This window comes from Tiliqua scincoides, chromosome 7, assembly GCF_035046505.1.
Source record: "Tiliqua scincoides isolate rTilSci1 chromosome 7, rTilSci1.hap2, whole genome shotgun sequence".
Lineage (NCBI taxonomy): Eukaryota > Metazoa > Chordata > Lepidosauria > Squamata > Scincidae > Tiliqua > Tiliqua scincoides.
The window spans coordinates 9,215,929-9,243,499 of NC_089827.1; the positions used below are offsets into that span (position 1 = coordinate 9,215,929).

Consider the following 27,571-nt stretch of genomic DNA (forward strand, 5'->3'; position numbering starts at 1 on the left):
CCCCGGCTTATACTAACAAAAACCAGAATCATGTGGGCACCTTCAGATTAGGACATTCATCTGCAAAGATGAAAGCCAAATTCATCCAGATGCATTTTGTGATCCAAGGAAATCTCATCAATTTCAATGCAAGTTCCTTCTACATAAAAGATGGCAGCCAGAGAGTCAAGTTGGCATCACATCGTCACAGGAGTGCTGGCAAAATGTAATTAATTTTAATCACTGGTCGCCTTGCCATCTGGTGGCGATCTGCCTCTGATAGAAAGGTGACCAAAGCTGTTTTACAAGGTCCTCTGCCACAGCCTAGCCATGCGCTGCTCGAACAGACAAAACATGGGCCTGACAGGAACTGGAAATAGCACTTCTGGGCCATGTGGCACCAGGGGTGATGTGATGGTCTATGAGTCATGCTCTGCTAGCAGAGCATTTGACACGGCATTGGCATCGCTCAGGGAATTGGCCGGATGAATGTCACGCCTAGGGGCATTTCACGTCCAGTAGTTTGCGGGGGGACGGGGGACGGGACGACGACGACAACATAATTTGGCTCTAACAAGAGGAAAGAAAAGTGGGTTCGATGATTTGCAGAGCAAGCCTTTTCAGTGTATTTTCAAAAAGGGACAGCTGCTAATGGAAGAGTTTGAAAGATCCTTGAATTGAATATGGTTAGGACATTGAAAATGTAACCCTAAACACAGTTACTAGCAAGGAGCCTCACTGAACACAGTGGGATTTGCTTTTGAGGAAAGATGCATAGGATTGCGCTGTTAGCATGTGTGCCTCATCCTTTGTGGTTCTACTGTGACATTGAGTACCACTCAGTTAAATGAGACTAACTGTCAATGTGCCCAGGATGACAGTCTTTCAGTTACTTGGAAAGAACTCCCATAGAATGCAGGAGGATCTACTTCTAAGCCAGGATGGCGTAATGCTTCTGGAACAGGGCTTAGGGTCCAAATGTATCCAGTTTTCCAGAACAGATACTGTTGTGCCAGTGGGGCATGTGCTGTGTCCTGAGGTGGGGAGGGGGCAGTCACAGAGAACTCATCAAGGTAAGAGAACATTTGTTCCCATACCATGAGGCTGCATTGGTGCTGGGAACTGGTTAGGACTGGGCCCTTAGATCTGGAAGATGCAGGTCCAAATCTCTGCTCATGAATCTTCCTAGGTGGCCTTGGGCCAGTCACTACAGCCTTGCCTACCTCACAGGGTGGTTGTGAAGACCAAAAGGAGGGAAGGAACTATGTACACCATCCTGTGTTCCTTGGAGGAAGGGCATAAAAGCATGCTTTGGAGCTTTGCCTGCTGAATCTCCTATTGGTATCATGCTCCTGGTCTTGCTGCCGGGTGGAAGGGGTCCAGGGGCCAGTGAGTACCACCAGACTCTACCTCAAGTACCACTGATGGTACCCGTAAACCATTGGTTGAGAAACACTGCTGTAGGAGGATTTCCTGCTGCAGGCAAGGGGTTGGACTAGATGACCTTTTAGGTCCCTTCCAGCTCTGAGGGCAGCCATACCACTGGCTGAGAAACTCTGTTCTAGAAGGATATCCTGCTACAGGCGTTGGACTAGATGACCTTTTAGGTCCCTTCCAGCTCTGGGGACAGCCGTAGCACTGGCTGAGAAACTCTGCTCTAGAAGGATTTCCTGCTGCAGGCAAGGGGTTGGACTAGATGACCTTTCAGGTCCCTTCCAGCTCTGAGGGCAGCCATACCACTGGCTGAGAAACTCTGTTCTAGAAGGATTTCCTGCTACAGGCGTTGGACTAGATGACCTTTTAGGTCCCTTCCAGCTCTGGGGACAGCCGTAGCACTGGCTGAGAAACTCTGCTCTAGAAGGATTTCCTGCTGCAGGCAAGGGGTTGGACTAGATGACCTTTCAGGTCCCTTCCAGCTCTGAGGGCAGCCATACCACTGGCTGAGAAACTCTGTTCTAGAAGGATTTCCTGCTACAGGCGTTGGACTAGATGACCTTTTAGGTCCCTTCCAGCTCTGGGGGCAGCCGTACCACTGGCTGAGAAACATGCTCTAGGATTGCTGGGAGGAGGATTCAAGGAGGACTGCCTGGCACTGGCAGAAGGGTTGGACTAGATGACCTTTCAGGTCCCTCCCATCCTTTGTCCTGAAGCTCTGCAGCAGGGCTTTGGGTGCAACCATTGCTCTGCGCAAGGCTCCTCCTGCACCCCAGGGCTGCGTCCTCCAGCTCCCTTGCAAAGGCTGCGTGCAAATCAGTCGCACCACCCCGGGGTTTTCTGCCCCCGGCTGCTTGCGGCCTCCCCCCGACTGTGAGCAGTAGGAGACTCCCCGCTCGCGCAGCAGCCCGGGGCACCCAAGGCGCGTTGCAAAGCATTGCACGGCGCGAGCCGGGGCGCTGCCTCCTCCGCGAGCCCCGGGAGGGAGCGGCGCGTGCGCACTGGAGAGCTCCCTCCCTAGCAGCAGCAGGCACAAAGCGCGAGGAGCGCTTTTGCAAGCTGCGTGCACCTCGCAGCCCGGCTGGAGCAGCAGCAGCAGGACCTTCCCCGCGCCGCCCGCGAGGCTGCAGCCCTGCCCGGGCTCTGGCATCGCTCTCTCTGCACGCGCTCGCCCCTCTTGCAGCGCCCGGCTGGTCTGGCTGCCTCCCCCCACCGAGGCTGCTCTCCTCCTCTTCCTCCTCCTCCATGCCTGTCTGGATTGCAAGGGGAGCAACACGTAGTTGCAACGGGGAGCAACTTTGCAACTCGCCGGGTGCTCCTTGGCAGCTCGGGAGCCTTCCGTGCATGCCTTTGCCCAGCTTTTGCATGCAGCAGCAACAACAACCCTGCGAGGTAGCCCGAGCAGAGGACCGACCACGTTTGCGTGGCTTCTTCTCATTTTTGCATTTGGATTCCCCCCTCCGGGTTCTCTTTGCTGACAGTGGGAGCCTTCTGTGCGTGCATTTGCAAAGCTTGTGCATGCAACAACAACCCTGCGAGGTAGCCTGAACAAAGGAGTGACGTTTGCATCGCTTCATCTCCTTTTTGCATTTGGGTTCTCCCCCCTCCGGGTTCTCTTTGCTGATAGTGGGAGCCTTCCGTGCGTGCATTAGCAAAGCTCCTGGCATGCAACAACAACCCTGCGAGGTAGCCTGAACAGAGGAGCGACATTTGCATTGCTCCATCTCATTTTTACATCTGGGATTTTTGTTTCCTCCAGGTTCTCTTCTTTGCTGACAGTGGGAGTCTTTCATGCGTGCAATTGCAAAGCTCCTGGTATGCCACAACAACAACCCTGCAAGGTAGTCTGAGCAGAGGAGCGGCGTTCGTATTGCTCCATCTCATTGGTGCATCTGGTATTTTTTTTCCTCCAGGTTCTTTTCTTTGCTGACAGTGCAAGCTTTCCATGCGTGCGTTTGCAAAGCTCCTTTTGTGCAACAACGACCCTGCGAGGTAGCTTGAGCAGAGGAGTGACAACGTTTGCATTGCTCCATTTGCAGCTTGCCCAAGGAGGGTGAATGGGGCGCTGCCACCTTCTTCCTCCCCCTCGCCCGGCGATCGTGGCTTGCACGCCGGCAACAGGCTAGTGGGCATCTCCGGAGGCTGCCCAGCAGGCATCCTGAAGGCGGAGCACCAGCTGGGCTAAGGGGGTGGCTGGGTGGGTGTTTTGTTCTGGTTGCACTTGCTACATTCATCATCGGAGACCTAGTTGATGCAACTTTGCAAGGTCTGTCCCGGGAGGCTGGAGTGGCATCTCTGGCCTGGAGGTTTCTCCTTTGATTTTCTCTCTCTCTGGAAAGCATTTCTTTCAGATCTTGGGATACATTTGACAGGGACATGACTCCAACTTAAAGGGGAGAAAATAAACCAGCATCGTTTCCCTGGATCTTTCCCTAGCATTCTCCAGCTTGGTGTGGGTCTGTTTCTGGGTGACATGTGTGGATCGGACAGTCCCTCCAGCCTGGGCAGCAGCTGCCTCTAAAAGAGCCCTGAAAGGCACCCAGCACCCCCTTCTAACCATGCAGCCTCTCAAGACACCCCTTGCCTTGCCTTGGCTTCTGGGCATCCTGTCCGCCTTTGCCCCAGCAGTATTCCCCCAGGCACTGCTGAAAGGAGATGGGTTGGAGTGGCCATCCAGCGTGGGGGGAAAGAGTAGGGCGTGTGGATCATGGTGCCCGGTGGCTCCCCCAGCGGCACCCAGGCAAGAAGTTGTCTGGACTACCAGGTGGTTCCTGGCTGCAAGGACTCCTTTGCAGAAAGGTCATTTAGACAGCTCAGAGTCCTCAGCTAGAGCCCTGGGTGATGGGGTTCCATCAGATTCTGATGATCAGGGGAGTTGGACTGCCTCTTGGATCGCCCACCGTGGAGTTCATGCTCTGAAATCCATGCGCCAGCCTGATGACTCCTTGGAAGCTCATGGTGAGAACCAGTTGAACGACCATCCTGGAGCCTTGAGGATCGGGAGATACTTTCATCAAGCTGAAGTCCAGGAGAAGGAACGCAGGAGGGGTGCAGCAGGGATCCTGAGCCCCAAGGAGCATGTAAGAAGCAAGCGGGGGGCTAGAGAGCCCCAGAACAGACTGGGAAGGATCCAGGTCATCAAGAGCACCCAACTTTTGAGGACTTTGAACAACTCAGTAGTTGGTCCAACAACTCCAAGTAATGTGATGGAGAAGGACACCCCCCAGTCTTTGCCCTTGAACGGTTCTACTGTTCACACGGGAGAAAGGGATGTTGGCTCCCATAGGAATGGGACGTACCGGCCAGCCCGGGTCAAGAACCCTTTCTACCCGCTGACCGAGGAGTCTTATGGTGCCTATGCAGTCATGTGCCTGTCGGTGGTCATCTTTGGCATTGGGATTATGGGTAACATGGCAGTAATGTGCATTGTGTGCCACAACTACTACATGAGAAGCATCTCCAATTCCCTGCTGGCCAATCTCGCTTTTTGGGATTTTCTCATCATTTTTTTCTGCTTGCCTCTGGTAATTTTTCAAGAACTCACCAAAAAGTGGTTGCTGGAGGATTTATCCTGCAAAATTGTACCATATATCGAGGTAAGCACAATCAATGTGAAAACAATCATTGTTGCATAGTGGCTTTCCAAAAAGTGGAATTGTGGGTCCATAACTTTCTTAACCCATTTCTGCCCAGCCCGCAGGTGTACACATTTGACCCCTGTTGCATATACGCAATGTTGGGCAAAAATGGTTTAATGGTAAATCTCAGTAGCGCATATTTAGTAAAAAGTCCAATCCCACGCAGGTCTACTTAAAAGTGAGTTTCATTATGTTCAGTGGGACACACTCCAGGAAAGTGTGCGTTGTTGCTTGCCCAGATCTCAGAAGAATTTTGGACTCTCAGCTCCAATATTCTGAGTTCAGCTGACTCAGAATTTGCTTGCTTCATTTTTCACTTTTTCCATCTTCTGCTTGCTAACTGTGGAAGGTTTTCATGTCCATTTCCAGACAAAGTTCAGTTTATTAACCTATTAATCTGATTCTGGCGCATAGAGGGTGCATGACTCTCTCTTGCAACTATTTCAGCAAGAAAACTTGCATTTTAAGCTGATTCAGCCCCATTCACTTCACTAAGGCTAGAACCTCGATCCCAAGCGCAATGGTGTAAATGTGAGTCAATTGAAATAAGTAGGATTTACTTGTACAGATTGACTCTGGTCCACAGATCCCCAGGAGTTGTCAGTTCCCATTATGCTGCTTGTCTGTGCATTCACACACAGGAGTGCATTCAGCACAACAATTCTTGCATGGAAGTGTATATCAATAATTTCTGGGCTGGAGTGGAAGGATTTGTTATTAAAAGTTGTACTCCTTTGCATTATGATTTTAAAACAATGTAGAAATGATTTCAGTGAATGCTTTGAAATAAGTCTTGGTGAAAGCAGTAAAACTTATTTCTGCCTTCCAAGTGAATGTGTTGTGTTGATTTAAATCCGGATCTTTTGGCTTCATTGGTGAATCAGGAATCCACAAAAAGTGACTTTTATTGAGTAGAAAACTGCACGAGCCCCTCTGTACACACTTATACAGAGTAAAAAGGACTTGATTTCTGTACCTATTTAAATTTGTTTAGATGTGTGAGCACCTAGCCAAATACATAAAGTACTGTACACACATACATGCTTTATATAGTAAATGGCAACTATACAATGATATTGCTTCTGGAACAAGGAGTTTTGCACCAGTGCAAAGACTTGGTGTTCTAGAGCTGGGGTCTCTAAACTTTTTGTCTGAAGGGTCCATCAAATATCCGGCACAGGGTCGAGGGCCAAGAAAAAAAAATTAAATATAAAATTTAAATAAATACATTAGAGATGGAACTTGGATGAATGGATAAATGAATGGGCTCAAATGTCCAGGACTTCTCCAAGCATGAACAGAGCCCAAGGAATAATGCATGGACCCTCATTCCATCACCCCACAAGCACAGCTCTGGTTGTGTTGGTCAACTGGGCCAGATGCTCTCAGGGGATCAGAGGCTGGTCATGGACCGGGTAGAGGCTTGCCGCGGGCTGCATCTGGCCCCCGGGCCGGGGTTTGGAGACCCCTGTTCTAGAGAAGTTGAAACTGTGGATTTCTATCGTATGTGTGTGCTTATATTTCTTGTATATAGTGCAGGAAAAGTGAGATATTTGAGTTCTGCTAGAATCACTGAGCTCTTATTGCTTTCAGTTCCGCGGGAGAAATATCCCCTTCTCCTTTGAGAGTGAGAAGATGATGGTGTGAAGGATGTGGGTCGATAGAAACCGTAAATGTGATTGATGCATTTTTAACTAGTTGGTTAGTTCCAAATCCCACACTGAAGCTACTGCTTTTTTTTTATTATCTTAAAATGCTTCAGGTGCTGCTGAAATCTTTGCTTCTTGGCAAACGTGCAGATACCAGCCAAGCTTTCAGCCAGTTGGCTATAATCCTGCTACTGTTCAGGGCTGTCTGGCTTATTTATTTACTGGGGAAAAATGCTACAGCTGGTCGGTAGTGTGGAAGAATTCTGGCAGGGCGCACTGCTCTGTGCATGTGACAATATGCTTAACATCATTCACTTAAGTAACTGAGAGAAGTAATGGGGAAAAGGGAAAAAGTGTATCCCTTAAGATGAATGTTAGGCAAGAAAGCTACCCATTGGATTGCATTTGAATGACATGTACACAAAGAGATTACTCTGGTGAGAGGAGTGGGTGTGAACTGTGAATTTGTCTTCTCCCCCCCCCCAATCCTATTGTAGTGGGCGGTCCCCTGCGATAGACATGGTACCTAAGTGGTTAATATGTTTCTTTGACTTGTGACATCTCAGTGCTCTCCTTTCAGATTTGAGCATAGACCCTAAACAGGATTTCTTGCACAGCACATCTGTGCTGAATAAACAAATCCTTCCCAAAGGTTCATTTGTGGTAATAAGAACATAAGAGTAGCCGTGCCATACCAGACCAAAAGTTTGTTTAGTCCAGCTTCCTGTTTTCAATAGTGTCCATTCAGATGCCTCTGAGAAACTCACAAGTCAAACATGAAAGCCACTTCCTATCCCCACTGTATTTCCCAGCATCTGATATTTAGAGGATACATGGAGGTTTTTTTGAGATGTTATCCCAATAGTTGTTGCTAGACCTGTTCTCTAGGACAGTGATTTTCAACCTTTTTCATCTCTCAGCACACTGACCAGGTGCTAAAATTGTGAAGGTTTTTGGACCTTCACAAAATTGGTTTTTTGGTCAGTGGACAAGACATGGATAGTGGATCAGTTTTTGGACAGTGGACAAGACACGCCCCACTGTGGGGGGGCTCACATCTCCCCATGGCCCTACTAATAAATGACCTTCCCCCAAACTCCCACAGCACACATGTGGGCCATTTGCAGCACACTGCAAACTCCCACACCACACTGTGGGCCATTTTCAGCCCACTTGGTACAGTGGTTGAACATCGCTGAATTGATCTAGTACCCATTCAGAGCCAGTAGCCACTGCCACAACTTGTGGCTGCAAGTTCTGCATGTGTCCTGTGAGAAAGTACTTTCTTTGCTTGTCCTGAATCCTGCCTGAAACCTTAGAGCAGCCATTTTCAACCACGTTGCTGTGGCACATTGGTGTGCCGTGAGTGGTCCACAGGTGTGCCACAGGAAATTGGGGGGAAGGTCATTTGTTAGTAGGGTCAGTGGGGGATGTGAGCCTCCCACTGGCAGCATGGTGTGCCTAGTTGCCGGTCTGGAAAGCAGTCTGGTGATCTTGCCTGTCCATATAATCAGAAGTTCTTCTAAACAGTTGTGTCTCAGTATCCACAGGGGTTCCGTTCCCAGAACCTCCACGGATGCTGAAACCCGTTGATAGTCAAATTTGCGGGTCTTGGTGCCCAACTTTCTGAACATGATAGGAGCTGTGCTCTGGTTGTGGCTGGAGAGTGTTCTGAGGACCGGGGAGGCTGCGCATGACCTCCCCGGCCCTCAGAATGCCTTCTAAGGGTTGAAAACGGTCATTTCTGGTTTTTGGCTGAAAACTGGAAGTAACTATTTTTGACCCCCAGAAGACCTTCTAGGGACCAGGATGGCTGCGTACAGCCTCCCCTGCCCTCAGAATGCCTTGTAAAGCCTTCATAAGGCATTCTGAGGGCTGGGTAGGTCATGCATGGCCTCTCTGGCCCTTTGAGCACCCTCCAGTTATGTCTAGCGGTGGGGGGTTCAGGTCAGGGCTCAACGCAGGTCGGGGGACCCGCGTTGAATCAGATCCACGGGTGAAAAATTTGCGGATCATCGGGCATGACCAAATCTTCACTGATATGGCATGCTGGTCAAGGGGGAGAAGGTTTGTCATGAGAACCATTCCTAAAGCTGGAATCATGCACACTTACCTGGGAGTAAGACCTACTGAATACAGTGAAACTTCTGAGTTTGCGCATAGGATTGCACCGTTAATGAGGCGACATCTAAAAAGCAGCCCAAATGTTTCTGCAATTGGATGCTTTTCTAAGCCTAAACAAGGATCTTGGGAGAGTTAAGCCAAGCTTGGCTTGTCCTTTGCATTATTCATGAGAAGGAAAATATTAAAATAATGTCAGTTACATGCTGTGAAATTATGCAGATTTATGAAGGCCCTTAAGTTCATGGTACATAACCAAAGTGATTCTCAGAGCCTCACCTGGACTAATCTGTTAAGAATATTTGGGTGTAACGCATGGTGTTTCTTTAGCTCTGTAAGAAACCGTATCCATCAACAAGAACATTTTGGTGCGAAAGAGTCTCTATAAAGAGTTCTGAAATAGTAAATTCCAATTTTATGGTAATTTGCCCGCAGCTAATAAACAGAATAAAGGAATTAACAGCTATTTAATTTTGAGTCATACCTACTAAAAGCATTTCAGAACTTCAGTTTGCTGTGGAAACAATCTCATTCATGTCTGTGTTTTTCATTTAAAATCTCTTTTGTTAGTATTACACTTGTGAGTTTGGTTAAAAACCATTTTTGTGTTTGTGCCCTTTTGTAGATTGAGACTTACAGGTTCAAGCAGAAGCAAATGAAACATGATACAGGTTGAGCATACCTAATCCGAAAGGTTCCAAAATTCTACACCTGACCTCACGTGAGGGGTCGCAGTCCAAACTTTGTGTCATGCACAATATGGCAAAAATATTGTATCATATTGCCTTCAGGCTTGTGTGTATAAGATGCATATGGAACAAAAATGAATTTTGTATTTGGACTTGGGTCCCATTCCCAAGATACAGCTGTCTCTTTACCTGCTAACTCACTGTCTGTGAATTCACATATCTGTGGGGAGCAGAATTGCTACCTACCTCTTGTTATCCATGTCCCCGTTTTCTGCTATGCAGAGACCTTCTGGAGGTTGCAGGGACCTTCAGATTGGAGCCTGTAACCAGCATGGACTGCTTTAAAATGGCCAGTGGAAGCCCCAAACTGCCCCCGAAACATCTGGTCCATCCCTAATTCCAACTTACCTGGGCTGGTATGAGTCTGGTACATGGCCATTTCCACCAATGGCTCTGTCGTGTGACATGGTGGCATGACTTTTGTACTGCCGCAATGGGGTCTATGGCTGCTGGCCATATGCTCTGCTGCCGTAGACCCTTGATAGAACTGGGTCATCAGTCCCCCAAATAAGTACTGGTTCTGTTCTGAAGGTTTATCTTGAAATCAGAACATAAGTAGGTCAAAACTGTTGGCCTGTTGCTTGTGTGCCCATACAGAAGCATCACAACAGAGGGATGGTGTGCAGAAGCTCTGATATGGACATCTATAACTTGGACATTCACAACTCTGATGTCCATAAGTCAGGAACTCGGTGTAGTTGTTTAAAGCCTGCTTGCAGCAGTATTGCTGAGTGGGCTTTAGTGTGACACCAGCATAAATGGTCGATAACCAGTTCCTTGGGGTTCAGATGTATTTCTGATGAAATACATGAAACTACTTATACATGAATAAGAATACATGAAACTTATACATGAAACTACTTGAGGCATATTCCTCAGTGGCCAGAGCTGTTTATACAGCAGTGGTTCCAAAACTTTTTCAACAGATGGCTCCCTTGATCTATTGGGCCATTGGCCACAGCTCCCCATTAGGGTACAATCCTATACATTGTATAGGGTGACAGGTTTTATTGAGGATTCCGCTGCTCCCCTGACTGGTTTCTGCAGCTCCCCAGGGAGCTAGGGCACATAGTTTGGGAACCACTGCTATCCTGTAATCCGCTGGTTAACCTGCATGATCCTAGGTATAGATGTTCTATAAATTTTACTCGGAGGCCTTCAGTAATGCAAATTAACAATATTGAATATTTCTAGCATAGCTATTTGTGTTTTAATTAGCCATTACCACAGCTCAATTGGTGCTAACTGCATAGAAAATTAGTGACAAGAGCAAGTAAGAAACCTGATCACCCTGCACATATCCTTTTGTGTGAGATATATTTTTTAAACGCACTTTGATTTTTTTGTTCATTTGTTTGTTAATGCCTACGGTTTTTGTGTATAAGCGCAGATCATATTCTTAGCTTGGCCAGGCAGAAAAATTAAATATCAGCTGGACTAGTAGCAATAGTGGTTTCCTTTTGGCTATTCAACACTCTCCCTCCAGTGTAATTTTTTTTTGTAATGTGTCACAAACAGCGGGCATCCCACTTGCAGAGGTGAATGACATTATTTATAGAGGTTATGGCCTTACTTTTGTATTGTTCAGACACACTTTGTGTACAAAAGTAGATTCATTTTTTTTTCTTTTTTTTAATCACACAAAAGAATCCCAATCAAGTGAAATCAAATGAGGGCATTCAGGCTATTTTATTTAAGAACATAAGAAGAGCCCTGCTGGATCAGGCCAAAGGCCCATCTAGTCCAGTTTCCTGTGTCTCACAGTGGCCCACCAAATGCTCCAGGGAGCACACAAGACAACAGACACAACCTGCATCCGGGTGCCCTCCCCTGCATCTGGCAATCAGAGACAGACTGCCTCTAAAACCAAGAGCTTGCACATGACTTGTAACCCGTAGTGAATCTTTCCTCCAGAAATTTGTCCAATCCCCTCTTAAAGGCATCCAGGCAAGAAGCCATCACCACTTCCTGTGGCAAAGAGTTCCACAGACTAATTACGTGCTGGTTAAAGAAATATTCTCTGCTCTGCTTTTTAGGCAGAGTGTGGTAAACAGACCTAGAGGAGCACCTTGGAAGAAGCAAAGAGCATTATGTTTGGATGACTCTTTTCCTGATCAAACTTGCCTGTTTTGTAGCACTTCAGGAAATTACCCATATGAAGACTAATAACGCAATCCTAATTACAGGTAACACTGGCTCAGTGGCTGTTGCGCCAGCGTGGGGTGTCGCAAACATGCCATAAAAGCATGTTTGCAGCACCCCATGAGCAAGCGACACCGTCAGGAAGATGTGCACTGTCCCACTGGTGCTGGATCCATAAGGCGTGCCAATGGAGCAGATTTGCTCCTGCCGGGTGGTATGGAGGCAGGGGGAGGGTGGAATGGAGCAAGGAGGCGGTGGAATGGCTGGGGGAGGTGGATAGGGGTGGATCAGGCCAGGGAGGGGATAGGATCAGCAGAGGAGGCCTCCACCAAATCCTATTCCCCCTCCCAGACCTTGGAGCCCTACACAGGGTTGCTCAGACTTGCACCTGTGATTTCGCTGGCACAGATTCGAGTAGATCCATTGAGCAGGCTGGGGTTCTACACAGGGTAAGGAAAAAATTGTTCCCTTACCCCGTGTAGACCTCCAGCCTGCTTGGTACAGCATGGGCCGTGCTGCCCTTCTGCACCAGCACTGGGTAGGATTGGGCTGCCTATCCTGCGTACAAGTATATCAAAATGTCTCATAGCTCAGTCACTGGTCATTTGATGACTGACAGCTTTTGGGGTCAACCCATAGCTCAGTGGTACAGCCTGTGCTCTGCATGTAAAAGGTCCCAGTTTCAATCTCTGGCATCTCCAGGTAGGGGAATACTCAGCTTGAACTTTGGAGAGTCAGCAAAGTTGGTCAGTGTAGTGGTGAGCTAGTTTTACCAATGGTCTGACTCGGTATAAGGCATCGCACTCTGTGGCTGACCACATGAACCTCCTCTGTTGAAAAATACTGTTTTTGTGCTGAGGTTGTACCTTGAGTTTGTATCTTTTGGGCTTGAGGTTTGTATCAAAACTCTGCAGTTTTTGGAACTGTGATGACTGCTTCACATGTGCAAGTCATCTCTTGATATGGCCATCAGAGGTGTGATGTAGTCCCCTGTGTACGTCCGTTTCTTCTGTTTGTTTGGCATTCATGCGCACATCTAGTAGGTGGGATATTTTGTAAGCATGAATTAAAACAGCACTAAAGAGCCCTGTGAGAGACGTGGCTGTTATCCGGCTTAACACCTGAGCTGGGACACGTAGAGCAAGAGACAGGCTGACTTGCACAAAGCCACTGAGTATAGGGTGACCCTCATTATCTGTTTTGGTTCCGTTACTGGAACCTACGTGGATGTTGGAATCTGTAGATTTTGGGGGACTTGCCCTCCAAACCCCACTGATGCTGTGCTCCAGTGGATTCCAGAGGCCCTTCTTAGGGTCGGGGAGGCCACACACGTGAACTGGAGTTGTCTTTGGTAAGTATGAATTCTTCGAACGAGCCCCATCCCAGGCATGGTTAGCTTGGATAAGCATGTGGCAATATTGACCGTTTTAGGGTGCCATCCTAACCACCTTTCCAGCACTGGCATAGCTAGACATACATGCATCCTAGAGTCATGGAGGCCTCCTCAATGTAAGGCAGTGTTTGTTCCCTTACCTTGGAGTTGCATTGTCCTTACCTCGGTGCTGGAAAGTTGGTTAGGATTGTGGTCTTCTTGTACTCTGCACTGTACTACACTGTAGCAACACTACAGTCAGCCTGTTGTGCACTGCAAGTGTTTGTCCTGCAGCTGTTCCAAGCTTGCAGCTGTTCCAAGGGCTGACGTTGGCATTTATTTCTGTAGTGGAAGCCTAATCCTGCGATCCTATGCATACTTGCCTAGGAGTAAGTCCCACTGAACTCAGTGGGGCTTCTGAGTAGATGTGCGTAGGATTTTGGTGTCAGTCTCATTGAAGTCAATGACATTTTCTTTGAGTAGACATACATAGGATGGCAATGTTAGTTTCCCCTCACTTTCTCTATTTTGTGAACTCACTTTTGCACGCGCGCACACACCCTCCGCCTGCTTGATTTCTACCTCTCCACCTGTCTAGTTTGATGACAAAGGTAAAAAGTATTCATCCAATTTTTTTAGTTTTTAATGGTATATGAAAAGGAAATTGGGAGAAATTATCAAATCACATAAGGTAGCATTTCTGAAACAGTGGGTTTGGACCCACTCGGTGGGTCACAAGCCACTTTCAGGTGGGTTGTGTAGCACCTAGCTCAGATTGCAAATACAGAGCTGAAAAAAACGGTACAGAGCTACTGGGCAGGGTAGGCTCCTGGTGAGATTAAGGCATGGTGCTTTGCCCTAAATAGGTGGGCAGATGGGATATTTGAAGTGGGGGGGGGCGTGTGCTTAGAGAACGGTCCAAATTCGGTTCTGTTGACTTCCAAGCTGAAATGTTTGACTTCTGAGCTAATCAGAATCATGAAAGCGCTGTGTAATGGGACCTCTGGCTGATTGTGACTTAGGTTTGAATCCTAAGTTGATTATGGCTGCAATCCCAACCACGCTTTCCTGAGAGTAAGCCCCGTTGAACAAAATAGGACTTACTTCTGGTTAGGCTTGTGCCCTATGTCACTTTTGGCCATGACATCACTTCCAGGTTAATGACATCACTTACGGTGAGTCCTGTTGTTCTAAAAAGTGGGTCCCGGTGCTAAAACATTCGAGAACCATGGACATAAGTGTTTTGTGCTGGTCAGGTCAAATCTAGCACAGGAAACGGGTGAACTTGCAGGACAGGCTGTTGGGTTCTCTGTGCCCTGATAGATGCACAACTATCTATTTAACTTGCTATTTGCATTCCCACATTTAGGTAGTGTTTTGGAGGGGTTTTTTCCCCACTTAAAAAGCCTTGGGTTCTGTTTAAATGGTTGCTATTTGGCAAGCCTACAACCTTTCAGCCAGCTGGCTAAACTTGTTTTTTTTTTTTACCATTCTGACACTTAAAATGATGGTGTGGTCGCCTGTACGTTTCCCCCATTCCTTTCTCATCTCCAAGATACAAGCAGAGAAAAGGAACGTTGGATGTGTCTCTGATTTGTCCACAAATATTTGCTTCCAGCTTAAATTCAGTGGGGGATTTCAGAGCAGGAAAGGATTTGTTTTAGACTGGGCAGAAGAAAAAGGTCAGCAAAATATTTTTTCGAGGGGGAGGGAGGGGGTATAAAAGCTACATTTGTTATCTCGGCGTAACAGAATTGGTTCTGCCTGTGCTGGCCTTGGCATTAAGCTCCCTTCTGAGTTTGTAGAGAAGAGGATGGGAGGGTTACTCTCAGAGCTACAGTACTATGATGACGCTACTTTACAAGATCACTGCATAAACCTGAATTATCTCAGCAGTGCAGTGGGACCTCGGTAGCTACGGGGATCCATTCCAGGACCCCCCACAGACACCAAATTCCACGGATAATGAAAAACATAAAAGCCAGAAGCACCTTCCAGTCGCATCCAGGAGGTCCTGAAGCACTCTAGCCATGGGCTCATCATCCACGGATATTCATATCCATGGATGGGATAAGGATGGCCCACTGTATATTGGAGACCAGCTTGGCAGTGCTGACCTAGGTGTCCACTTACCCAGACATTGTAGCAACCTAATCCCTAATCAAAAATGCCTTTTAAATGTTGCTCCAGGTGCGTGGGAGCCAGGGGTGCCGATTCCGTGGGAAAGATCAGCCGCACCCGACACGGTTGCATCAGTCCCATACAGCTCCCAGCTAGAGGAGATCTGCTTATGCAAAAGCAGCTCCTTTGTGGCTGAGGCTGTGTCTACAAAGCACCTAAGCACAGCCTTTCAACCCTGGGAGTACAAATCCACTTTCAGATGAAACTCTCCCCACCCTCACACCCCCTCACTGAGGTTCCAAGAGGACCCTTCTGAATGAATGCAACTTTAAGATTTTGTACAACTTGTTACCTGTTGCAATGGTTTCCTTGTCTTACTCTTAGAGGTTGTGAATGATCAAAAGGGCTCCATGGGGGGGGGGAGTGTAAAAAGTGGGCTATGCATTAAAGAAAAGTATAAATAAAGAGGCAAAACATAATTGGAGCTTTATCTAGCCAGACTTCTGTAAAACAGAGAAGACCTGCCTTGCAGGGCTAGTTAAATCCTGCATTCATAAAAACATAAAGTCTCCCCTATTCAACCAGTGAGTTCTACCTGTGATCAGAAAAGCTGGACATGGAGCTGAGAAGCCTGAGGCTTGTTTCTTCAGGTAGGATCTCAGGGGACAAGTCACAGTTCCAAGGATGCAGGCGGAAACATAGCTAGTTGCTTATGTGTCCCTGGAATCTGTGGATAATTGAAATCGCAGATACTGGATCTGCGGATACCAGGGGACGCCTGTCTAGGATTGCAACCTAAGTGGCTCTGTGCAGGCAAGAAGCACTTCCGTTTTCTTTGCAGCCCTCTACATCCTGTGCTCCCCTCTCCTGTACACTCAGGAGCAATTTTTTTCCAGCAGGCCGCTGTGCTGCAGAGTTGGTGGGGATCCATGAGCTCCCTTCTGGTCATGCAATTTGGTGTCCAAGTCATTTATTTTCATCACAGCCAATCTATGAGGCTGCAGGAGATTGAAATTGACACATAAGAGATTTTAGATAGTGAAATTAACACTCTTCTAGTTGCCCAGTGAATGTTTGACTGATGTGCAGTTTGAACCCAGTTCCAAGTCTGGACTCTGGCTACGAATACTGTTATACAGGTGCAGCCTATTTATCCATGGATTTTTTATCTGCGGATTTGTCGCAAGGCGAATAGGGTGGGGGTACTGAAAGTCACACACACCTTTGCCTCCTTTGCCCTACGCTGGCATCTCCCTCCTTTTCTAGGCAGTCCAGGCAGGGAAATAGCCCTGGAGCTCTGGAAGAGGTTCCCCTTGCAAGGAACAGTAACATTCCTAGAGTCCCTGAGCCAGCAAAGAGGCTAAAGAGGGGAAGGGGGGGGCCGATAATCTTTACGTGCAGCAAGGTGGAGCTCTCTCTCTCTCTCTCTCTCACTCACTCACACGCACACAGGGGCAGGTGTGGTAGCAACAGAGGGGATTGCTTTAAAAAACCCAGGGAGTGTTTGCCAAATTCCCCCCCCCCATGGTGAAGGCAATCATTGACACAAGCAAGCCTTCCCAGTAAGCAAAGCATGTGATTTAGCCTACAATCCTCTCCACACTTTCCTGGGAGTAAGCCCCATTAACTACAATGGGGCTTACTTCTGAGTAGAAATGCATAGTGCTGGATTCTTAAAAGCTCAGCGGAACAGCTGGCAATGGGGAGGGCTCAGGAGGGGGAGGCAGGAAGGGAAGGAGAGGAGATTGCTTTAAAAAACCCAGGGAGTGTTTGCCAAATTCCCCCCCCCCCCATGCTGCAGGCTCTCCTACTCCAGCCACAAGCCTTCCCAGCAAACAAAGCATGTGATTTAGCCTACAATCCTCACCACACTTTCCTGGGAGTAAGCCCTGTTGACTACAGTGGGGCTTACTTCTGAGTAGAAACGCATAGGGCTGGACTCTTAAAAGCTCAGCAGGACAGCTGGCAACGGGAGGGCTGAGTACAGAGGGGAGGGGATTGATAACAGCTGCCTTAGTTTCCGTCCAGCCTCAAGTGTCAGGCTGCAGCGTATTTGCGTAACTCTATGGTATTTAGCGCAACGCGTTTTTTGTTCATCACGCCGAGTCACAGAACGGAACTAATGCAGATAAATAGGCTCCACCTGTAGTGGAAAAAAAAAACTTTAGAATTTTTATTTTATTTATTTTTTGCTATTTCATCATGTGCAGAAATGTGTTTCTTGGTGTGTCAGAACTTGGCAGTTGTGATGGTTGAACTAGGGAAGTGTGTTGATGTGACTTTGGGAAACTGCTAGAGAGGGTGTAAATGTTTCAGAGGCAAGGTCATAAAACTTGCATTTTACAGTCTGACACTTTGCAACTCTGAGGTGTAAAAAGCTTATTTGTTAGCTATTTTAGCTCTTCCATCGTTCCATGAACCTAATCTTTACTCCCTAAAATGGTTGTTCTCAATTTATCTGCACATTTTGTTTGTGTTTACCAGCATTACCCATAGCAATCAGATATGCCCATTAAATGCTGAAGGCCAATGTGTATGATACATTTATCTAATTGCACTCTCTGTCCTTGCAAAGGTTTTTTTTTAACGAGATGTACATAAACAAGAATATTTCAAAATTACGATGGGAATCAAACTGCATTTTGAAATGTGACCGTTATAGAATCTCAATTATCTTAGTGCACATGAAGTAAGCAAAAATTGCAGTCATCTGCCCAATATTTCATTTAAAAAAATCAAACTGATGCACTGTGCAGATTCTGGGCTACTATACTATGAAGCCAAGCTGCTAAAAAGATGCAAAAATCTATAGCAGTTCACTTCCATGTTCCTGCACTACTGTGCATCACCATGACAAGACCCACCGTGGCCACATTACAGCCAGTGAGATTCTGCATCAATAAGAGAGATGGGAGTGTGCTTTTGCCCCCAATGTACATCTTATTTAAACTAACGTAGTAGCAGTCCAATCCTAACTAAACTCTCATGTGGTGATGCAGCGATGTGGACTGTGTTGCATCCTGCCAGGGAATTTTGGCTGCTAGGGGTCTCCTCCAGGTAAGGAAACATTTGTACCCCTACCCCATGGTAAGCCCCAATGGCCTCAATGGGTTAACTCAGACCTGCGCCCGCAAAACCACCGGTACAAGCCTGAGTTGATCTGTGTTGACAGATCAGATCTGGAAAGCAGGATAGAATATGGTTGGCAACCTTCAGTCTCGAAAGACTATGGTATAAGCCTACAGCACCTGGTATTCCCAGGCGGTCTCCCATCCAAGTACTAACCAGGCCTGACCCTGCTTAGCTTCCGAGATCATGGTATAAGCCTACAGCACCCGGTATTCCCAGGCGGTCTCCCATCCACGTACTAACCAGGCCTGACCCTGCTTAGCTTCCGAGATCATGGTATAAGCCTACAGCACCCGGTATTCCCAGGCGGTCTCCCATCCACGTACTAACCAGGCCTGACCCTGCTTAGCTTCCGAGATCATGGTATAAGCCTACAGCACCCGGTATTCCCAGGCGGTCTCCCATCCACGTACTAACCAGGCCTGACCCTGCTTAGCTTCCGAGATCATGGTATAAGCCTACAGCACCCGGTATTCCCAGGCGGTCTCCCATCCACGTACTAACCAGGCCTGACCCTGCTTAGCTTCCGAGATCATGGTATAAGCCTACAGCACCCGGTATTCCCAGGCGGTCTCCCATCCAAGTACTAACCAGGCCTGACCCTGCTTAGCTTCCGAGAGATCAGACGAGATTGGGCATGTGCAGGGTAACAGTTGCTGCGTGCATTGATATTGCCAATTCCACCCTCTCCTGGGCCCGATCATCTGCCCCCATTGCCACCCTTCATCTACCCCTTTCCACCTCTCCCTGCCTTCCCCCACCTCTGTGCCTGACTGGTGCGACAGGCATTCCTGTGAGTACCAAAATGCATGGAAAATCTCTGACTTTCCGGCTGCCAGAACTACTAGCTAGAAGCACTGTTATAAAGCACTTTTACGACAGCATGCACCTACGATACCCATGTTCTGCTGTTGCTCCTAAAGCATAGAATTGGGCCCTTAGTGGCTTGAAATCTGCATACCCCCGGTCTTAAAATCTTAGAATCAGGATATAATGGAATGCATAAAACTAACCTGGCAATCCAAGTAATCCAGTTTAACCGTTTTGTGGGTCAGGATGATGGCAACCTAGTCTTGAATATGTCTTGCTTTTATAAAGATTTGTATATTTCAGAACTTAACTCTGTTCTGTATTTTTTCCACCCTTTTCAGGTTGCATCTCTTGGAGTAACTACCTTTACATTATGTGCCCTCTGCATAGACCGTTTTCGTGCCGCAACCAATGTGCAGATGTATTACGAGATGATTGAAAACTGCACCTCGACTACTGCCAAATTGGCCGTTATATGGGTTGGCGCTCTGCTTTTGGCCCTTCCCGAAGTGGTTCTGCGCCAGTTGACTAAGGAGGACTCTGGCATCAGCGGGGGTCCGCCTGTGGAACGGTGCGTCGTCAAGATCTCTCCTCACTTACCCGACACCATCTACGTGCTGGCGCTCACGTACGACGGCGCACGACTTTGGTGGTACTTTGGCTGTTACTTTTGCCTGCCGACCCTTTTCACAATTACCTGCTCGCTAGTGACGGCGAGGAAAATCCGAAAGGTGGAGAAAGCCTGCACGAGAGGGAACAAGCGGCAGATTCAGCTGGAGAGTCAGATGAACTGCACAGTGGTGGCGCTGACCATTTTATATGGGTTCTGCATCATCCCTGAAAACATCTGCAACATTGTCACTGCCTACATGTCCACGGGGGTCTCCCAGCAGACTATGGATCTCCTGCACCTCATTAGTCAGTTTCTGTTGTTCTTTAAGTCCTGCGTGACTCCAGTACTCCTTTTCTGTCTTTGCAAACCGTTCAGTCGAGCCTTTATGGAGTGCTGCTGTTGTTGCTGTGAGGAGTGCATCCAGAAGTCTTCGACAGTGACCAGCGATGATAATGACAATGAATACACCACAGAGCTGGAACTCTCCCCTTTCAGTACTATACGTCGCGAGATGTCCACGTTTGCCTCCGTTGGCACTCACTGTTAATTCAACCTCAGGCCCGCTTCATGACCATCAGCGGAAGCTTTTCTTGTGTCTTCAGAGGGTGGCCTGGGTTTTGAGAGGTGTTCTTATCTCAAGGTTTAAAACTAAATGTTGGGGAGCAGGAAAAGTAAAGAAAAGTTTCTAAAGACCTACTGTAAGCTGGTTTTCATATTAACACATTTGCTTTGAAAAGTCATGTTTTAAGCTGCAGTCTGATATACATCCTCCTGCGAGTAAGTCCCATTGAAGACCCAGTGGTGCTTACTTCCAAGTAAACATGTATCGGATTGCGCTGTTAGTCATTAAAAAAGTACGGACGGGACCTTGGTATCTGCAGGCAATCCATTCCTGGACCACCACAGATACCAAAACCTGTGGATAATGTGTCTGGCACAATCAGAATCTTGTTTCGGTCACATCTGGAGCCAGTCCCATAGAGGTCGTGCATGGCCTCCACGGGCCTCAGAAAGCGCCCCCCCCCCAAGCTGTTTAAAGGCCACTTTCAGTTGTGTCCAGGAGATTCATTGGGTCCTCAGCCATGGGTTCGGAACTCATGGTGGGTCAGATCTGTGGGCCCCGAATCTGGAGGTACAGAGGACCCACCTGTACTGTCAACATGAAGTCTTAACCTTGCATTTGGTTTGGTGCTAGTATTTTTATGTATTAACGGAAAGGAAAAGCCATCCTTCCATTTAATTATTTAATTTACTGCTAGCTTTATTTTAAATAGTTACTGCAAATTGCAAGCCTTGGGCATGATCCATTCTACATTAAGCACTTCTACTGTTTGTTTTTTGGGAGCTCAGCAAATAATCACAAGTTTCATTGATTTTGGTGGCAGGAAGCTGAGCGTATACTTAATTCTTCCATTGAAATCAGGATGGATGATGGTGATAACTTTGACTGGATTGTGTTCATTACATTCTCTCCCCCCCCCCCCCAAATGTTTCTTGTTTTTTTTCCTTCTCAAAAGATGCGGTTTGGTATACTTGAGAATAGTTTTATGCCCATTTTATGTGAACTACTATGAGGTTATTTGGCATTTTGGAAAAAAACTAACCCACTAGTGTAACATAAATTTGTATTGTTTGAATCCAGCATTTAACAGTCATGCCAAATTGACTAAAGTCCTGCACATGCTGGGGTAAAGGAGTGTGCCATGGCAATAATGTTCATTGAACTCAGTGGGACTTGCTTCAGAGTGGACATGTGTAGGATTGCGTTGCAGATTAAATTTTAAAAGCTCCTGTGACCAGGAAAGCAAATCTTCCTATCCATGAACTGTTTATCAATTGACTTGCATTAAGTATGCCTTTCACATAATACACTTAATCTTCACAGTGTGCCATTGCACAAATGCCATGCATTCAAACTGCAATTTATGCGCTGGTTCCTCCCCTAGCCTCTGATGTGACTGTTTCAGTTTCAGGGGCAGTGCAGTGTATGGGTTGTATGCCTGGATGCTCAACACCAATGCAGAGTTGCTCTAAGAGAAGGCAAGAGGGTAGTAGTGTAGCTACAGGGAGACAGATGCGGTAAGTAGTGTAAGCACCCCCCACTCGCTGACGGAGCCATTCTGGGCAGCGACAGTAATGCGCAGGGCATTGCCATTGCTCCAGAATGGCTCTGATTGTGTTCATTACATTTCTTCTCTCTGGGAGTGGCTGCTTATATGGTTCATTGTGGTGCGTGCAATACTTACTGCACCACCCCCTGTAGCTACACTACTACAAGGGGAAGACACACACACACCCTTGAACACTTCCAACTGTGTGCTCTGATACTGAGCTGGAATTTGGGGCACATCTGCGCAACAGCTTACATGTCTAAAGGAAATGCCTGGGTGGGAGAAAAGAGAATTCTTTGGTGTACAATATACAGTCGGAAGGTTTGATATTTTGACAGTGGGTACTTCTAACACGTAGATGTATGCTTGGTTGTCGTGGTCGGTTTGAGCCATGGGATTTCCGCTCACATCAGGGTGTATAACCTGTGACTTGACTAGTTACTTTTTACCATGTTTTCTACACTAAGAGTATGCCCTCCGTTTTTGTGTGTAACTCCTGCTGTTAAGTGACAGTGCCACAGTGTGTGTGGGGGGGTAAGATTTGCCACAAAACTAGTGACAATAAAATTTGAAGGTTTAACTGGTGTGGTGTGTGGTGTTTTTCTACCCGATGCTTGTTTCTTTTCCTAAGAAGCTTGCATAGGAATCAAGGCCGGTGGCATCGGGCTGGTGAAGGGAACCTGTGCTGCCACTGCTGCGGCATAGAATCGCCACGCCAAGGGGTTGCAAGCAGAGCGCCATGTCGGCCCTTCTGCTTGCCCTTGCCTCCAAATGAGCTGAAATGGGCCTTGTAGAAGTCCATTTCCCATGCCCGGCTGGCCACAGTTGCACGATGAGTGGGGGACCATGGGGAAGGTGGAGGCCTCTCACGCATGCTCTGCATTGGGGGTGGCCCCAATAGGAATCCAGTTTCTGAAAACTATATCTCTTGATTTGCTGACTGGCTCATGTCCTCGTCAAATCTGGTAGGTGGATGTCTGTTCTGTCCCTGCATTTTGAGATGGAAAAGGACTTTCTTAATAATAGAAAAGCTGCAATAATAGAAAAGTTGGGAACAGCTGCATTCATGTCAAGTTGGAGTATTTTGTCAAACTTGAGACTATAGTGCATGGAAAGGATATTTGTATTTCAGAGAAGTATGTCCACCCTGTATCTGTGTAAGACATAATGAAATCAATCATGGTCCTTAAGACTGAAAATTCAAGGACATTTTGTATATATCCCTTCTACTTGCCTCAACTCCTCCTCCCATTCACGGATTTTTTTTCCCATCTGGTCCCAATATACTACAAATACTAGATACGGTTCAGTAACCATACCAGAAATTTGGAACTGGTTGAGAAGTTAAACTAAACCATGGGTCTAATATTGGGCACTAAACCACTTTGTGAATTACTCTGGTATAAGGGTTGGACACTAATATCCACAGGGTTCTGTTCCGGAGCCCCCCACGGATAGTGGAGTCTGTGGGTGCCGTGGTCCAATTTTAAGTGGCTTAAAAAACAAAACAAAAAAGTTTATTGCCAACTACTAAGGCTATATCAGATTGAATGGTAGTGTTAAAAACCCCAGTCCTCAATTCTTATTTGGCCAAATCTGCTTTAGCGAAAGAATAATCTGGAAGAACCCATATAATTGCATCAGTGGGATCAAATTCAGACAGCAGGTTGGCTAGTGGGGTGGAAAGAGAGCCATTTGCTCTCTTAAACATATTTTAGGAAGTATATTTTCAGGCATCAAGAGGAATGTGACTCAGCAGATGAAAGGTGTTCAATGGGGCTTATTCCCAGGCAGGTGTGCAAAGGATTTCACCTTAGCTTTATGGCATCCTGTGATAGCTGCTGAGGTTGAATGTTTAGTTGGCAGTTTCTTACCTAATAAAACACCTGAGCAAGATTGTGTAGCCACAAGGCTTTTCTTAAGACAACACACAGGTTTTGTATACCTGTTGTATATCCCACACAGGTTGGGAACTGCATAGTGCAAACTTTTGAGGAGCATAAATTCCATGGGTGATATTCCAGTGCAAACATTAGTCTTCACGTCATAAGTGTAATTAAATGTCCTCCCCTCAAATTGCAGTTCTAGTAATCCCTTGGATATTGTGTCAAATTATTCAGCAAATACTTTTCTTTCCAAACTCAGGACCTGAGCAGATCAGCAAATGAGATTTTTGCAGAGGAACAGGCTAGTTTTCAGATAGGCTAGTAGTCCACAAGAGGCAGCTGTTTTTGTGTCCCCCATCTCATTATTAAGATCACATTAAATTATAAAATGAGAACTGGTGTCACTTAGTGCAGTAGTTCTCAAACTGTGGGTCGCGACCCAATTTTTGGTGGTTCACGGGGCTGGTGCAGTCTGGAAGCCACAAGACGTACTAGGCTATGTTGTGTCCCAAAGTGCCTTGCGGCTTCTGGGACTCACTAGCGCACGATCCATTTCCTTTGCCACATCATGCCCTAGAATGCCTTGCGACATTCTGAGATGTGACCCAGAAGCTGCAAAACATTCTGGGGCACAGCGCGGCCAATGAAGTGGGTCATGGTGGCAAAAAGTTTGAGAATCGCTGATGAGACTCAACATCATTGTGGCTAAGAGACGGTGCAGCACGAATCTCTTAGGTGGCCTTGGGGAAGCCACTTCCTTTTAGCTTCAGGTGCAATATGAGGCTAATAATTCTGATGTTAAAGGGTTGTAAGATGGCATCATGGATTATTAAAATCCCATGGTATACAATGCTTGAGCAGCTTCCGACACAAAGCTGTTATGGGCAGGTTACTTATTATACATGGTATGTCTTCTGAGAATCAGGGATTGTATATCAGGACTGTATCACCTAATATGTTTGATTAGCTCTGGTTTTATTTCCTAAGATCTCTATCTCTGCTCCGATTAAGATGGGTGACCTTTCAGCATTCTGTTTGGGCGACGATATCCCGCACCGAGAAGGAAAAGCATCAGACTGGGCTGTGAGCCGTTAACACCAACATTTTGTTAAATAAAACGCTCTGAAGCCTCGGTGCACAATTTGTTTCTCTGGCCTCCTTGAGTGCCTTTTATTTGTTCCAGGTGAAAAGCTTTCCCATTTTCCCCCCTTCGCACACAGTGCTGTTAAAAAATTGAAGCAAGAGACCTTTTCGCGCTAGTTGAGTCCATTAATCAGAAAGTACACAGCGCTATGAAATTTCTCTCATTATCAGGTGTAGTTACGAGGACATCAATGGCTATATTGTTTCCACAGATTAGCAAACGCTTGCACATTGCTGAACCAAGCAGCGTTGTCAGCCAACCATTAGAGTAGTGTGACCCTGTACTCCGGCCTTGGTACTAGTGGGAGAAAATGGAATATTGATGAGTGATCTGGGTCTAGAGCTACTTGCAATGTATCTTGGGGTTCAGCTTTCAACTAGGAGGTGGGATGTCTGGCTCTGAGTAAGGGTGTGATTGCTTAAATTGGGAGAGTGGATAGGGCAGGGGTATCAAACATATGGCCCATGGGCCAGATGCTGCCCCTGGAAGCTCTTTATCAGGTCCCCCGCTATAATTGGCTTCTCTGAGCAGCCGCCAACTTCTTTCGCTTTAAAAAAAAAGCTAAAAAAATGGGTGGCAGGATCAGAGCCATGTGCAACCACCCTGAGCAGGCTGGAAGTAATTAAGGTGACATCATCACTTCATCACAATTACGGCATTTGTATTCCTGGCCCCCAGACAGCAGAAGGACCAGGAATACAACTGTCCACCTGCCGCATCTGCTCAAGCCAACTGTTCTTTGGAAAGAAGTTTCGGTTCACCCATAGTCAAGTATGGAAATAGGCAAAGAGATCGCAACTTACATAATTTGTATGCTTAAGAAATGGCAGATAATTTTCGGAGCAAATGGGCCTTTTATTGAATTTATGAGATGAAACAATTTGATGTTTTTTTATAAAGTTTCATAAATAATAAAATGTAGAAATACTGTATTTTTTTAAGCCCACACATTTGTGTATTTTCTGTATTTCTTTAAAATAAAAAGTGGTATTAAAAAAACCTAGTTTTTAAAAGGCACCGTAAATCACAGTACTTTGAGTAGCATAGGGTGCAATCCTAACCCCTTATGTCTGTGCTTTCCAGCACTGGCATAGCGGTGCCAATGGGACATGTGCTGCATCCTGCAGTTGGGTGTCACTCACGGAGGCCTCCTCAAAGTAAGGGGATGTTTGTTCCCTGACCTCAGAGCTGCATTGCCCTTATGTCAGTGCTGGAGAGCACTGACATAAGGGGTTAGGATTGCAGCATTAGGCTATAAGTTTTAAACTATTTATACATTTAAAGTCTTATTAGTTCAGAACGGTTATTATTATTCTTGACAATCATTATCTCCATCAGAACAATTCTGTTGAGTGCATTCTTAAAGCTTCCTTTTTATAGATTGGGAACTGCATTAAAACATAACTATATAATAAAAATGATAGTATATTAAAACAGGTGTAAACTTTTATGAGATGGATGTTGTCTGTTGTCCACTCTGTTTAGTTCCAGCTGGAGAGAGCCCCTGTGGATAGTACCTACATGTTAGTAACACTGTAGCTGCTGTTATTATTAGGAAATTAACACAATGGCATCAATGTAGATGGCGCATTAAAAAATTACTTAAGCAAAAAGACCGGATTCTGCACCAGCAAGTTTACAATGTAATTGCCAATAATATGATGGGCAACGTGGATGCAGCAACTGTTACCCTGCACATTCCTGATCTTTTCTGATCTTGGAAGCTAAGCAGGGTCAGGCCTGGTTAGTACTTGGATGGGAGACCACCTGGGAATACCGGGTGCTGTAGGCTTATACCATAGTCTTTCGAGACTGAAGGTTGCCAACCAAGAGAAAGTGGAAGGGTGACATTAGATGACTGCAAATGTGAACTTTTTATTGAAAAGCGGTATATAAATACTGTTAATAATAACAATGTTGTGTACAGGTTCCCCCCCCCATAACCATACACAGCGTAGAGGGGGTTACTCAGCGTGTGGTTGGTCTGTGGAACTCCTTGCCACAGGATGTGGTGATGACATCTGCCCTGGAGGCCTTTAAAAGGGGATTGGACAAGTTTCTGGAGGAAAAATCCATTACGGGGTACAAGCCATGATGTGTATGTGCAACCTCCTGGTTTTAGAAATGGGCTATGTCAGAATGCCAGATGCAAGGGAGGGCACCAGGATGAGGTCTCTTGTTATCTGGTGTGCTCCCTGGGGCATTTGGTGGGCCGCTGTGGGATACAGGAAGCTGGACAAGATGGGCCTGTGGCCTGATCCAGTGGGGCTGTTCTTATGTTCTTATGGATAGGTTTCTGTTGCTAATGTGGATATGCAAAAATGTGGACAGCAGCGAACCCTACTCAAGTTGCCCGTCATGCTTATGACTTGCCTCTCTTTGCTAAAGCTTTGCAAATGGAAGATGCAAAAGGAAGCAAACTGGGAAAACCTAGACTCGTAGCTGCTAAAGGAACACTTGGGTGACAGTGACATTAATAGAAAGTGGATAGCAGAGGAGTCACGCAGACAGCACTAGACTCTGCTTCATGTTATTGCGCTCACTGTCACCTCCTCTAGGGTTTCTCTAGCACTGGTTCTCAAACTTTTGGTGCTGGAACCCACTTTTTAGAATGAGAATCTGTCAGGACCCACCGAAAGTGATGTCATGACTGGCAGTGACATCATCAAGCAG

General features: G+C 46.6%; 1 protein-coding gene and 1 pseudogene across 1 annotated transcript; both read left to right on the plus strand.

The window, feature by feature from the left end:
- The first annotated feature begins 4,619 nt into the window (after positions 1–4,619).
- Positions 4,620–20,387, plus strand: GPR37 (G protein-coupled receptor 37). Its single transcript, XM_066634318.1, has 2 exons — positions 4,620–5,009; positions 19,486–20,387. The coding sequence occupies exons 1-2, from the start codon at positions 4,620–4,622 to the stop codon at positions 20,302–20,304; spliced, it is 1,209 nt and encodes a 402-aa protein (XP_066490415.1). The 3' UTR covers positions 20,305–20,387.
- Positions 20,388–26,570: 6,183 nt separating this feature from the next.
- On the plus strand, positions 26,571–26,690 carry LOC136657678 (5S ribosomal RNA; annotated as a pseudogene).
- Positions 26,691–27,571: the final 881 nt, after the last annotated feature.

Excerpts from the sequence above, each read along its gene's own strand:
- GPR37 (XM_066634318.1), top strand. The coding sequence starts at position 4,620 with ATGGAGAAGGACACCCCCCAGTCTTTGCCCTTGAACGGTTCTACTGTT. Across the intron at positions 5,010-19,485 it reads AAATTGTACCATATATCGAG|GTTGCATCTCTTGGAGTAAC; the intron begins GTAAGCACAATC and ends CACCCTTTTCAG.